The sequence below is a fragment of the Melanotaenia boesemani genome, chromosome 2 (assembly GCF_017639745.1).
Source record: "Melanotaenia boesemani isolate fMelBoe1 chromosome 2, fMelBoe1.pri, whole genome shotgun sequence".
Classification (NCBI taxonomy): domain Eukaryota; kingdom Metazoa; phylum Chordata; class Actinopteri; order Atheriniformes; family Melanotaeniidae; genus Melanotaenia; species Melanotaenia boesemani.
Genome location: NC_055683.1, coordinates 18,607,931 through 18,621,588, shown reverse-complemented (window position 1 = coordinate 18,621,588; position 13,658 = coordinate 18,607,931). Strand labels below are relative to the sequence as shown.

At 38.7% G+C, this 13,658-nt stretch overlaps 1 protein-coding gene across 1 annotated transcript in view; it reads right to left on the bottom strand.

Moving 5' to 3' along the window:
• Positions 1-10,849, bottom strand: part of LOC121629656 (protein shisa-8) — a 118,517-nt gene extending 107,668 nt beyond the window's left edge. Inside the window, exons 1-2 of the mRNA XM_041969366.1 lie at positions 8,108-10,849; positions 7,115-7,758 (exon numbers count right to left, since the gene is read on the bottom strand). Of these exons, the coding sequence (XP_041825300.1) occupies positions 7,115-7,680 (566 nt within the window). The 5' untranslated portion in view covers positions 7,681-7,758; positions 8,108-10,849. The remainder of the gene's footprint in view (positions 1-7,114; positions 7,759-8,107) is intronic.
• Positions 10,850-13,658: the final 2,809 nt, after the last annotated feature.

Below are 13,658 nucleotides of genomic sequence, written 5' to 3'. Positions count from 1 at the left end.
CATCACGTTACACATTTGCACACACTTGTGCACCCAAACGCACATTAATTTCCTGCTCTCAGTTGGGTGAAGTTGTCCCTGTGTAAAAATGTTATATTTACATGTTAGGTATGAAGTAATAATTTTATTCACTTAATAAAAATCAAAGAGAGTACTGGAGCTGTAGGTGGTCAAGAGGTCTAAATTGAAAGACCATTAATGACAAAAAAAGAAAGCGTTACGTTTCAGTCTATGCAAAGTGGACACACAAAATTTCAATCAAAACCAGAACAAATTATTTCTGAAAAAGACTAAATTTGATACTTTTTTTTTGTCTTTTAATTTTGAAAAGGAACAAATTTATCTATACACAAATGCTCCTACACAAGTTTAAACCTAATCTGATTTGGGTCATGCCCAAGCAGAGACGAATAGGTGAATCAGCTAAAGCTTTGATTGTTTAGATGCTTCGTCCACATCAAACTGGTGTTTTAGGGGCCTCAAAATGTTCATTTTTGGAACCGGGTCCTTGAGTGAACACGTCTGAAACCGCCAGAGTTTTGTAGAGCTGTTATGCTTGAGCCCGTCTGCTCGACTCCACTTCAATCTTACGAACCAGAAGTGTTACGAGCGCTGCTTTAGTAGGCCAAAGGTCAACTGATCCCACCAACCGAGGCTTTGTTACGTCATCTATGCATGTGGAGTTGCTTGTGGGAATTTCGAAGAGACTGAGCTTGTTAATCTGTTAATGATTTTAAAGAAATCTCAATCGCATTGTAAAGCAACCATTTTTGAGAGTGTTATTTCCATGTTTACAACCAATACACATCTTTCCTAAACCAATGACAACATAACCCCACCTCTCCCTTAACTTGCATGCACAAAACATGTTAACAGCAACAGCGATGGTGGATTATAGTGTTGTGTTTGTGCTGCAAAAGCTATTGAGGATGATTGAGCTTTTACCACAAAATCTTATGCACCTCCTTTTCATTTTCTTCTTTGTATGTTTGTTGACTAAACACAAGTTTATGCCTGTGTTCCATGTCTTATTCTCTGTTTTTGGTATGTATGTGACAGCGCTACAGCACCACTTACAGGCCTGGCATATAAACTACAGTGTTTTCAGTGGTTTGAAGTGCATGCACAAATTTCTTGATAGATTCCGATTTTATAGAAAACCTTTTTAAACATAATCAGTTACATTTTTGTCTGGATGTAGCCTCAAGGTTTATTTTAATTTTTTTTTTTTTTTTTTTTTAAGTAGTAGTAGTAGTATTTACAATAGTTATGCTATTTTTGATTTTGCTGGATCACACAGATTCATGTAGAGATGGACCTGCAGCTCTTCCTGTTTCCTTAAATGCACCACTTGTGCAGTGAGGTACACTTCTGTAGACATTTTTCAAATCCAGATTAAAACCATTTCTTTTCTCATGCACCTATGTATGAAATCTGCATGTTAACTTTTTTTTTTAACTTCTGTTGCTTTTAATCATTTGAATGTAATTTATTATTTTATTGTGATTATGTGTTGATGCCTTTTACTATTTCTAAATATCTGTAATGCCTTTGTTTTATGTAAAGCACTTTAAATTGTCCAGTACATGAAATGTGCTATGCAAATAAACTGCCTTGCCTTTTGAAAAACAGAAATTTGCACAACTGGCTGAAGTAACACCAAAGCTGTCGGTGCTTCAGGTGTTGCATCATCAATTCTGGTTTGCGCTGGCGTTGAGAGGCACATATTTAAGTCAACATGGCAGAGTCTGAGCAAATGGCTGCTCTCTGTAAAATGTCAGTTAGATCTCATCATGTCAAAGTTAACTTGCGGAAAAATTGCATTTGGGAAACTCTACTGTAAAACAAGTCACTAAATATTTTTTTCTTCTGTAGATATCCTCCCTAGGCCTTTGCAGCTTAATAAATAATAAAATTTAGTCTCAAAATATTGGAAAAAATACTTTATGTATCTGTTCAGTGGTGGTTATTTTAACTAACATCCACAAAAAAAAAACAACAAAAGAAAAAAACTAAATTACCGAGAGATCCACACAACTTCCTTTAATATGTGTTTTCTAATTCTTTTCTAAATTCTTTTATTTTTTTTTCTGCTTTGTTGTTATTTCTGAAATTCTGTTGCATTTTTTCTTGTTAGACTTTAAGAAAAAATATCAGTTTTATTAAATATTGTTAGATTTTTTTTCTTTCTTTTCTTGATAAAATGTTTTTTTTGCTTTTTTGTCAGAAATATTGTCATGTTTTTGTCTTGTTTTTGTATTTTTTTTTCTAATTTTCATGTTTGGCACCTAAGTGTAATTGTAGCCTGATATCTTGCCATAATCACAGGATTAATCCAACTGAAATCAGTTTTGTTTATGGAGTAAATACTTAACCGTTCAGAATGATCATCAGCAGCTGGCATACGTTTTGCAAAGTTCCTGAACTGTTTTGTTTGCAGGATTACGATTAGACACATAAAAATGTAAATTATTTTTCATCGCATCACATCACAGGATCGTTTTCAATTAGCTATAATATGACTAATAATACTGAATATTTCTGCAGTTGTGCTGTATTTACAAAGAATATTTGCATTATAATTAAAGTAACAGTTATTAGAACCAGTGTGCTTTGTTGTCAGATTATCTTGATTGCATAAGCTGTTTTTAAGCTGCTGACATGTCAGTCAAACATATTTCTACTTTTATTTATTTTTTTTTGCCTAACTGATATAGGCTGTCACCTTTAAGAGGTTTTTGGTAATATTACCACGTCTACTTCACTAGACAAGTCATGAATTACCAATATCCTCCTCTCAAACCTTCAAGAATGCTGTGGTCTACACAATTATGAGCTGAGCTCTTTTTAATAAAAAAAATAAAATATAAAAAAACTTAATTTGCCATATTAATTCCTCCAGCTGCATCATATATCAAAGGATTTAATGTTTGGCTTTGCAGCAGTTTCCACAAATGAGACGCATCAGCTGACAGTATGAAGCAAAACAAAAAATATCGACAGTCACTTTGGAGGTGAGAAGCAATGGATTGGAGGGGACACTAATGTGTGTGTGTGTGTGTGGTTAGCATGTGTGTTTTGCACGATAAATCATTGCACCGCTGCCTGTTGTGATTGCCTGACCCAAGGTTTTAGCACATTACTGCCCTTACAGCTTTGTGGCTGGATTTATTTGTTGAGTGCACAAGCAAACACATTTGCACACACTCGTGCACCCAAACTCACACAAATTTCCTGCTCACAGCTGGGTGAAGGTGTCCCTGTGTAAAAATGTATGGAGGTCAAGAAGGAATTTTCCAGTATGTATCGATGCAATAAAATGGTTTCACCTGGACTCATCTTTTCAAGACAGAGACATCAAGTGTGCTTTGCAGGCAAAGAATAACGACCCATAGCTTTGTCATGACTTTATGTAATTGGGTCTACAAAAAAAAAGAAAAAAAAAAATTACATAAAATTGATAGCGCTGGGTATTTTCCTTCATGTCATTATGCTTTTGTTTTTCTTGGATAGAGTGACATAAATATGCAAATATAAATATACATATCAACAGGATCTGAAAATTACCAGCATGATAAATCTGCAACATCTCTAGTAAACCCATTTTCCCATTGCTGCATTATTCAGATCACTAACACCCTGGACAGCTCATGATTTGACATGTGATTATTATTTTCACAGCAATATTAAATAGATTTTGATGTTAAGATAAAAGCAAAAGCCCGACCATGTCACCCACATGTCTCAGTAAGAAATCGTCTGAATTACAGCTTAGCCTGTAACTCACTGGAAGCACTGACTATCTTGACTGATTTTCGTCTTTTGTCCTTTAATCCCTCACTTCTTCACGCTCCAGCAGACTCACATCAGTACAGTGGTTAGCCTTTGTGTCATTGTCTCTCTCTCTTTCTCTCTCTCTCTCTCTCTCCCTCCTTTTCTCACTCACGCACTCGCAGCCACTCTTCGGCAGAAATGAGGTAAACAGCTGTGGTTGGCAACTGGGTTGTAAAATGAGCCTGTCCCCAATGCCACTTAATTTCGACCCTCATTTCTTTCTCTCTTTCTTTGTATGTTTAGCTCTCATTTACTCTTTCGCTCCTTCTTTGCAGTTTTCATTCAATTTGTGACGCTTCCCCCCATCCTATAAGACAAAAGAAGAACATTTCTAGGGACATTTCTAAGTCATGCACTTGCATTTGTTGCATTTTTGGTTTTGTCACAGTATCTGTACACATGGATAAACGGCCCCCTGGGCATAGACTTTTAAAAGTTACATTTGTCCTCATACAACCCCATAGTATCAAAATGACCCCCAAACATCAACCCTTAGTTTCAGACCATATAAAATTACTCCTCATGCTTAAGCTCAATACAGAAAAAAACAAACAAAAAAAAAAAAAAAAAAAAAACACAACTGACAGCATGGCTTGAAAAGTAAAAAGCTTTCAGATGGGGCTGGATTTCTGTCTGGCAGTCCATTGCTTTAAACCATTTTTGACCCCTTCCTACCATCACACAAGCGTTTTTTAAACTGAATTATTGGTCAATGTCACTTTTGTGACAGTTTGATATAATACAAATATAGGCCTGTTAGAGTTTGCAAAAGGAAAACATATGCATGTAACTTCCTTTATCTTTTTTCTGCCTTTTTTTAAATATATTTGAGAGCCTAATATAAAATGCAAATACGTGGAATATAGGCATATTAAAGATGGCTAGGAGGATGTTTTGAGTCTGTTCTTCTTTGTCTGACTAACTTGTTCTTATTTATCTATAGCTGTCCTCACACATGTACTCTGCCCCCAAATTTGCCAGATATTTACATTTCCAATATTCCAAGACTCAAAATATTTGATTTATTGTGTTGAAATTATGACAAAAATAAAATGCACTTTGTTTGTTTGTTTGAAGCTTTTCCGAATTTCTGGTAAAATCTTTTTACCAGCAAAACTTGTTAGGACAAATACTGCAAGGAGACGGCAGATACACATTAGCCTAAGGCCAATTCTGGTACGATGCTGGAAACTGGAAACATTTATGTTTAGATTTGTACATAGTTCCTAATAAATGAAAAAAAGAAAAAGAAAATAATCAGGATCAGCTGTTATGTTGCATTAGAAGCTTCTGACCTAATGCTGCCGTTAGGTGTTAATAATTACTCACCTCACTTTATTGGGTTGAAAATAAAAACATCCAGGAAGGTCAAAGTTAATGGTTAAGTGAGTAGATTTTCAGGGTCATGCTTCAGCACCTTTCAGCAGAACAGATGTTTGCCAACATCTGTCCAGACATTGGGAGGCACAAATGGGCCATCTCTCTGAAACTTCAAGACAAATCTAAAAATTTCTCTAAGCAACCTGACCTGCACGTGGGTTTAACCAGCACGTTCTAAAAAATGCTGCTCAAAGAATCTTTTTAACTTGAGTTGTAAAATTCACATATTTACATGCTTTTGACTGAGATAAAATGTGCCAAGAGATGCTTCATCTCATTGTGTTAACAGTGAGTGCACTTTAATGTTAAGGATGCTTACTGACATTTCTTCCTTATGCACCAGGAAAGTTGAGAGACAACTGAAAGGATTTTAAACGAGACCCCATGCTCCAGTTCTTAATACCTAATAGGCTGGCTGGTTGCACCCCGGCACACAGTTGTCTCTTGCTCACGAACAGAAACAAACACCCCTGCTTTTTGTAAAAGACATTGGCTGCTTTCCAGTCAGATCCGCTCAATATTCCACCCCTCCAAAAAAAAACACCCTCACTCTTTTCATTGTTCTCTGAGGCCACGCATTGCCACAGTCATTGTTGTGTCACAGCAATTAATCAGCTGTCAATGTGAAACTGCTACACCAACACACATAAAACACAGAAGCATTACTGCCCTCCCCCTAAAACTTCTGTACTATCACTTCATATCCATCCTTTGGAATCTCCACTTTGCAGTCTAAACTCTATTTCTTCCTTCCTCTCTTTTTCTGCCCCACTCTTTCAACTGGTATGTTGTCCGTTGCCTCTGGATGGCTGCAAACAGACTTCACACCCGTTACCAACCTCTATCCAGTTTTTTCATTTATTACCAAACTGGTGGCATGCTGACACAATGACACTCTATGCAACTCTTTTTCATCTATGTGACTGTTGATTTTGCACAGACACATTACACAACCAAGGGCTATCTGAAAGTCAATACTTACATCATAGTTCATAGGTACAAATTACTAAAAGGCAGTAAGCAACCTAAGAACTTGTCAGCATTTCAAAAAATGCAGCCATGGACTGTCTCTTATGTTTTCGACACCTGAACAAATGTACTTATTTCATATTCTGAGGTTAGATTAGGCTATTTTAATCAAATCGAATGAACTTGATTTATAAAGTCCTTTTCATACAGAAAGCAACACAAAGTGCTTTACATTATAAAAACAATGTATGCATATTAAAATAAAATAATAAGCCCCCCCACACACAAGTATACAATAAAGCAATTTTAAAACACCCACCTCATTATAATCACACATACACCTAAAACATTAAGAACAGATAAGGTAGCCTAGATACAGCTAAAGGGGTTAACAAAGATATAAGACTGAACATAAATAAATAAATAAATAAATAAATGCTAAGCTTAAAGAGGTAGGTCTTGAGCCTCTTTATAAAAACATCAACAGAGTCTGTTTAGTCCTAACTTTTGGGACAGTTAAAGGGCCGGTACCAGAGGACCTCAGGGTCCACGAGGGCTCATAAGTTAAAATCAGGTCAGATACATAAGAAGGCCCAAGACCATTAAGACATTGATAAACTACCCTTAGAACCTTCAAATCTATCTTGAAATGCATGGGAACTCAGTGTAGCAAAACTGGTGTAATGTGTCCCCGTTAGCTTTGTGCCAAGCTAATGTAACTAGCTGATAGGTGTACCTATTTGTGTAGCAGTCATATTTAACTCTTATCCAGAAAAGCATCTCCACTGTCTTAAAAGTCCTTAATTAGGGAAAAAAAAAAAAAAACATTCAAAAAGGTCAAGTGTCAAATTCGTCTTTGATCCATCCATCCATCCATCCATCCATCCATCCATCCATCCATCCATCCATCCATTCATCTCTCAGTTCTTACCTGGAGTTTGTCATATCTGTTTGTCCTCCCTGACTCTTCTCCAGCCCGAGCTTTGTGAAAATCCCCACCAGCACCATGATGGCCACCACTCCACAGATAATATATACAATCATGTGGGTTCGATCCCGGTCTGGTTCCTCATGGACTTCTGTGACAGGTGCAGCCGGTCGCCCAGTGTTCGCCCACACTGGTGTGTCATAGTTGGAACAGGAAGTCTGGTCCAGACTGTGGACTTTGAACTGGCAGCAGAAGCGGTAGAAGCAGGAACCACAGCAGAACATGTAGATACCTGCGTTGCAATTGAAAGGTGGGTCCCACTGGCCCATAACATCATAATAACCCCAACAGCGGTTCCCACCAGATCCATCTGTTTGCTCATTTGTCTCTGGTGTGGGCGTTGGCAGCGATGCCTCTGGTAACACAGAAGGTTCTGTTGTCTGGTTGTTAGTAGGAACCTGTGCCAAAGCTTGACCTGATGGTCGAGGGCTCAGTCCACTCAGGGAAGTCAGACCCAGGAAAATGGCCAATGAGAAGTTCAACAAGAGTGGATACACTGAGGAGGCCATCTTTGTCTTTCTCCAATATCTTGCGACGTCTTAGTACTGATGAGTAGCACTTAACAAAAGTCCCAAAAGCTACCGCAACTATGAAAACAACAAAGAGACAGGGAAATTGTTACTGAAAAAGTGTCACTGAATGAACTTCTGAGTCTTTATATCATTAAAACAAGTAAACAGCTAGAAAATTGCAAGACATTTTCTTATACTTATAGTTGAAGCACAAAAGTACTTTCAATTGCTGTGAGTTATTAATGCGCAACGTTTAACAAGAGGGCAGAAAGAAAGAAAATAAATAAGCAAGAAATAAAAATGTCTTGCATCTCAGCATGCTCCTTACAGGACAGGAACATACATGCATAGACACACAAGAAGTCTGACAGTTACTGTATGTGTGTTTGGGTGTCATAAACTCCAAAAATTTTAAAAATATCACCTTTCACAAAGCCATAGGTCATCAGCATACAGCAGAGGCGGTTCTAAGCAAATCCAAATCCTGGAGGGGATTCAGTTTAGGAGGACGTGCTACCTATGAAGTTGCTTCTGGCATTTCCAGCAGCCAGCTTTCCCACTGAGCTGATGAATAATCCGTGAAAAGTCTGAACTCTAGGTTCTTGATGGCGCTAGTGCGAAAACCAGATTCCTGTCAAACTTGCAGACAGTAAAGGTTCCCCCATGGAAAATATTTCATTCCAAATTTAAACCCATATTCCTGAGGGTAACAATTCAACGGTGGAGTCAAATCAGTTTTAAAGTCCAGAGAAAAACACGTACCAAAAGTGTGTCGTGTTCCCCTTTGTCCTCTACTTCTTCTCAGATCCTATCATCCTGCTACTTTCAGTGTCACTGTTAAAAGGGAGCTTTTTTTCTTTGCAGTGTTCATCTTTTTTGCTGCCACTGTGGTTGATGTTGATGAACGTCTCTCCCGCTCTGAGAAATGTAGCTTCAGTCTTTCAGCCACTGATGTCTTTATAAGTGATATTATGTGATCAGCTTCACATTTGCACAGACAGCTCCTTCCTATTCTCAGCCAAACACCCAACAGGTAACAGTGGTTAAATATCTTTGAGATGAGACTCCAGGCTCTCGTCAAGCTGTACTCCTGTGGTGATTACAGTCCAAAAGTGTCCCTCTTGCACCTGAGGCTTGTTTTTCTCTCACACATCCACACACATACACTCACAAACACACATTCCCAAACAGCTCAAACTCCCTGATAACAGACGATTGTTTCAGTCTGTAGCTTTTAAGAGACACACACAAGTCCAATGGCTTTTGGTGCTCAGCATGCACAGGGCTTCTGTTGCTTTTTCTCCCTTTTGCGCTTCACTGAAACCCCTCCTCTCCTTGGATCCAAAGGTCTCTGACAGACCTGGGACACCAGCTGGATACTCTTGTGTTTCAGCCTGCTCAGCTCTCCACTGGAAATGCTCAGGCAGAGAGAAAAAGAAGAGAACGAGAGAGGGAAGGGCTGTTGTTGTGACACTGACTCTATGATCTTAATGTCTTAGATCTCATCCATCCAACACTCAAAAGATGCTGTGAAGTAGATAAATGTGCTTGGATTTCTTTTCTCTTTTTTTATTGCGCAGAATGGAACGGTTCAATGGTTTTGTTTCTTCTTTTCTCATTTTTTCATGGCTCAATTTTGCCTCTGATCTCCGTCTACCTCCATCCGTTCTTTGATGTTTTTGCCTCTTTTTGTCTCTTCCACAACTTACCTCACCCTTATCTCTCAGGCTCAGTGGGAGTTTTGTCGTTGCTGAGGAAATATCAGCGTGGGGGTCAGGGAGCCTGTGGACTGCCCTCTGCACTTTCAGCAGTGCACTTACACAAGCCTCACTGGAATACTACCAGCTCTCACGGACGACAGAGACAAGTGGAGATGCGACAGCCAAACGGCAGTGTAGCACCGAGGGTTGAAAAAAAAAATTCCTGTTTTCAAAAGAAGCTCCTTTGTAATTACAGGACTGCATGCAACAGAAACTCTGTTGATAATTTTGGATAAACTACTCAGCTGCCAGTTTTACAGATTTCCATTTGCATCATTTTTTCCCCTCAAAAAAAAAAAAAAAAAAAAAAAAGAAAAAAAATGGAGAAAAACAACCTCAGTGCAATGATATGCAACAGTTTTTAAATAAATGCTGCATATTGTTTCCCAATATTTTGATGCATTTTGCTGTCAATTCAGTCCTTGTCCGGCTGCAGCTTCTTTGAAAACAGGCATAATTTGATATATATGTATAGGAATTTTATATATATATCATATGTATGTGTTTTCACTGGTGCTCTGCTTGTGGGATGCTCCAAACAAAAGTATAAATCGCTGGGAGAAGCAGTAAAATTCTCTCTTTATTCCATCCTTCTCTCTTATGTTGATGCTTCTTCATCAGCGTGTATTCCCGTATTTCCTGACCGCTTCCGTCTGCTCAGTGCGTCGGTGTCCCATCCGCTGTTGAAGCTCGTGCTGCTGCTGCCACTGCTGATCTCTGGCAGGACTGCCTGACAATATCTCTCGCACTCACTCCCTTTTTTTCCCTCCTCCCTCTCCCAAGTCACTCCTCCCTCTCCTGCTCACTCCTCCTCTTCCTTTTTGGTGTTATTCTCATGCACGCAGACACACGCTCGCATCTTTTGTGCTCAAATGAGCACAGCTCTAGCTTGCTAACTCTCCCTTTCACCATCCTCCTCTCTCACTCATTATATGTCACAGACACCGTCTTTTGCTACTTTTGTCCTGCGTTTATGTTTGGTTGCAGATCACCAAGACCCACTCCTTGTCCTGCTTCTATTAAGATCTCATCACCAGTCCATGTCCATTTATTCTCTGTCCTTTTCAGTCTTTTCAGGCTGCTTTTGGCTTCTCCCATTAATTAAGGAGATGCTTTCCCTTTGCAAAATGCAATCATCAGTTTGACCGCTAACAGCATTGGTGCTGACTTAGCAGCAGGTTGTAATGTGCATGCGTGTGTGCAGAGGGTGGGGGGGGGTGGCTGCGCCTGTAATTACTGCGCTAATACTGGTGCACATCCTCGTCTTTGTGAGAGCATGTCTGGAGCATGTGTGGTACTGCAGTCTATTAGGTTTTATTTGGGGATGGATGGCGGGAGAAAGAGAGGGAAGGAGGTAAGTTGGAGCGAGATAAACAGAGAGGAGGATAGAGGCAGAAAGTGAGGGAAGAGAGGGGAGGAGAGAAGAGGACAGTGTCTGCCAAAGAGGAAGAAGAAAGAGAGAAGGGGCTTGACAGAAAGAAGCAGGGGAGGGGGAAAAGGAGAGGAATTGTCGCAGGAAAGGGAGGGGGATTAAGAAACATGGGGATAGCTAGTGAAATAGGGGTTGACAGAGGGATAGTATGAGGTAGTGAGGGAGGGATGTAGATAGGAAAGGAGTGCAGACAGGTAGGAGGAAAGCCATCTCAAGGGAAGGTGGCACATCAAGAGAAAGAGTTGGGAAATAATTCAGGAAAGACGAATCTATTGGATCGAGATTAAAAGTTATATAGTTATTCATTTTAAATAAAGACAGATACAGTGTTGGATGTTTACTATATAGTTAATTTATGGCCTTATGCCCCAAACAGGGAACATTTCATTCCAACATTTCTTCTTGTATATACCCTATAAGCATTGTGTTAATCTCTCTCTCGCTCACCATTTTCTTTTTCTTCTCCATTTTTGAGCTCCATTGTATTATTATCATTATTTTTTGCATGTTTCTTTTTTTTAAAGCCCCCAACTCATCCCTGCTTGCTGTTTGCATTCTGTCCGACTCCCTCAACATTAATTTCCTTAAAATCTTTGACATAGTATATCAAGAGATATGTCAAGGATACGCAAAAATACTGAAGCTAACATGTACCGTCATGACTTCACAGTAGAGTTACTGTATGTTAGCTAAACTTCTTCCTCCCCACTGTCTGGGGTTTAAGTGTCTTTGGCATATTTTCTTTAAATAAAAGCAGATCAGTAGTTTAAATAATGAATGAGGGGTGATTTGTCAGCAAATTTAATAGATATGCACTGAGATATGGTTACAGAGTGTTGGCTGAAAGGCAAGAAATGGAGAAAAGAGGGTTGGGATGCATAAAGAGGTAGAGCGATGATCCTGGGGGATATATGGAGGGCAGAAAACACAAATCAAATGGGAGATCTTAAATCTTTTCATTCAGCTGGTCTGGCACAATGCATTCTCTAGAGCTGCTTGGTTCTGATCAGAGGGTGGCAGCATGGGAACCTTCCTGTTACCTGAGGGACACAATATCTCTGCTTTTATGTAGTTATAGATAACAGCTCCGCTTTTTGTCTTCAGCTATTTTTACAGCTAGTACCATATGTGCTTCCAGAATTTCTTCGTACTTAACTGGGTCTATTTGTCATTTAATGTTCACTGTGTTGCGTGCTGCAACACAAGCCCAAAGCATGATCAGTCCACCCCATGCTTAACAGTTGGAGAGGCCGTTTCGTCAACTTTCTTTCAGTTAGGGTTAGTCATCAGCCCTAGATCCCAGTTTAGTGATAGTTATTTTAAATGTTTGACTCAGTTTCTCTCACCCAAAGCTGAATTTAGAGAAACCATTTCTGTAAGTTCGACCTGGACCTTACGCTGTGATTCTGACGGATTTTCAGATTTCTGATGTCACTTAATGCTGAGCACAGATAAAGTGATTATACTCGATGACTCAAGCAGATGTTTCTTCAAAAACATGCTAAAAAATCACATAACATTGTAATACACATCTTAACAAATGTCACTAGTTTTCCCTTTATTATGACTCCAAATGTATTCAAATAGACCTTGTGGTTACATAGATATACTCATTTCATCATAGGTCATATGTATGGGAACAGATCATTATTTAGAGACTATGTACTGCAGGCTTTTATGGTTGCTGTACACACCTTTACTAAAAAAAAAAACTAACTCTTGATAAAGAACATATATCCAATCTATTTTTTTTATTTCTTTAAAAGGGTACTTTCAACTCAGCTATTAAAGTTACCAATGATCTTCTCATGGCCGTAGAAAATGGTTGTCCTGTTTGACCTCAGCCATTCAATGCCAAGGAACCACATTAGGCTGGTTTAAGTCATCTTCATCAGATTGTTTCTATTTTTTTCAAGTAACTGATGAGTGGTTGGTTAGGATGAACATCTCCACAAAATTAAGACAAAGCAAACTAAAACAAAATTAAGCAAAAGGCTTGTCACATCAGTTTTATCAGTCTAGTCTCTTCCCAGTAAAAGTCTGCAAACATTTTTAAATCTGGATGAATTCTGGCCCTTATTATTTGTTTTCAAACCAGTTGTCTTTTCAGTGACCACTCAGAGGGCGTTAAGCCTACGAGTCTAAAACAATGAAGCCGGATTTTGAAGGGTTCACAAAACTATTAATCAGTACAGCTGATTGGTTAGTTTGCCATCAGAGCAGACCTAAAGTTCTGTATATAGGAAAATTAAAGGAAATATTCAAGTGTGTGTCACTGTGAATGGAGATAGAGCTTATCTCTGTGTTTAACTGGGTTAATTCGTGTTCATGAGGTGGTGTCATTTAAGGCATGCTGCTATTCAAACAGAACATAATGCTCCTCTAGATTCAGTATAATTACCCATATGCTAAAAGGATTATCACTGATATTCAAAGGCTATATATAAGGAGACATTAAAGATTCAAAGTAAACTTTATTGGCTTGTTTTCATTTTTATGTTCTCTCCTCTCTGTTGTCTCTATGTAACCACAGAACGATTGTTATCATGTGTCTTTGAATCAGAAGAGCAACTAGGGGTGCACACTTGTAGCTTCCTGTTTATGTATGCATGCCTTCACTTTCTTACCACTGTTGCATCGTGTGGCATGATGGCTGCTTCCCATCGTGTTCAACAACATTGTGTGCAACATTTTTCCTTTTGTTAAATAGGAAGGCAGTTGCGTGATCATGTGACTTGTTGTTTATGATTATTTTCTGGTTCAAAAATGTTCTCAAATCCTGT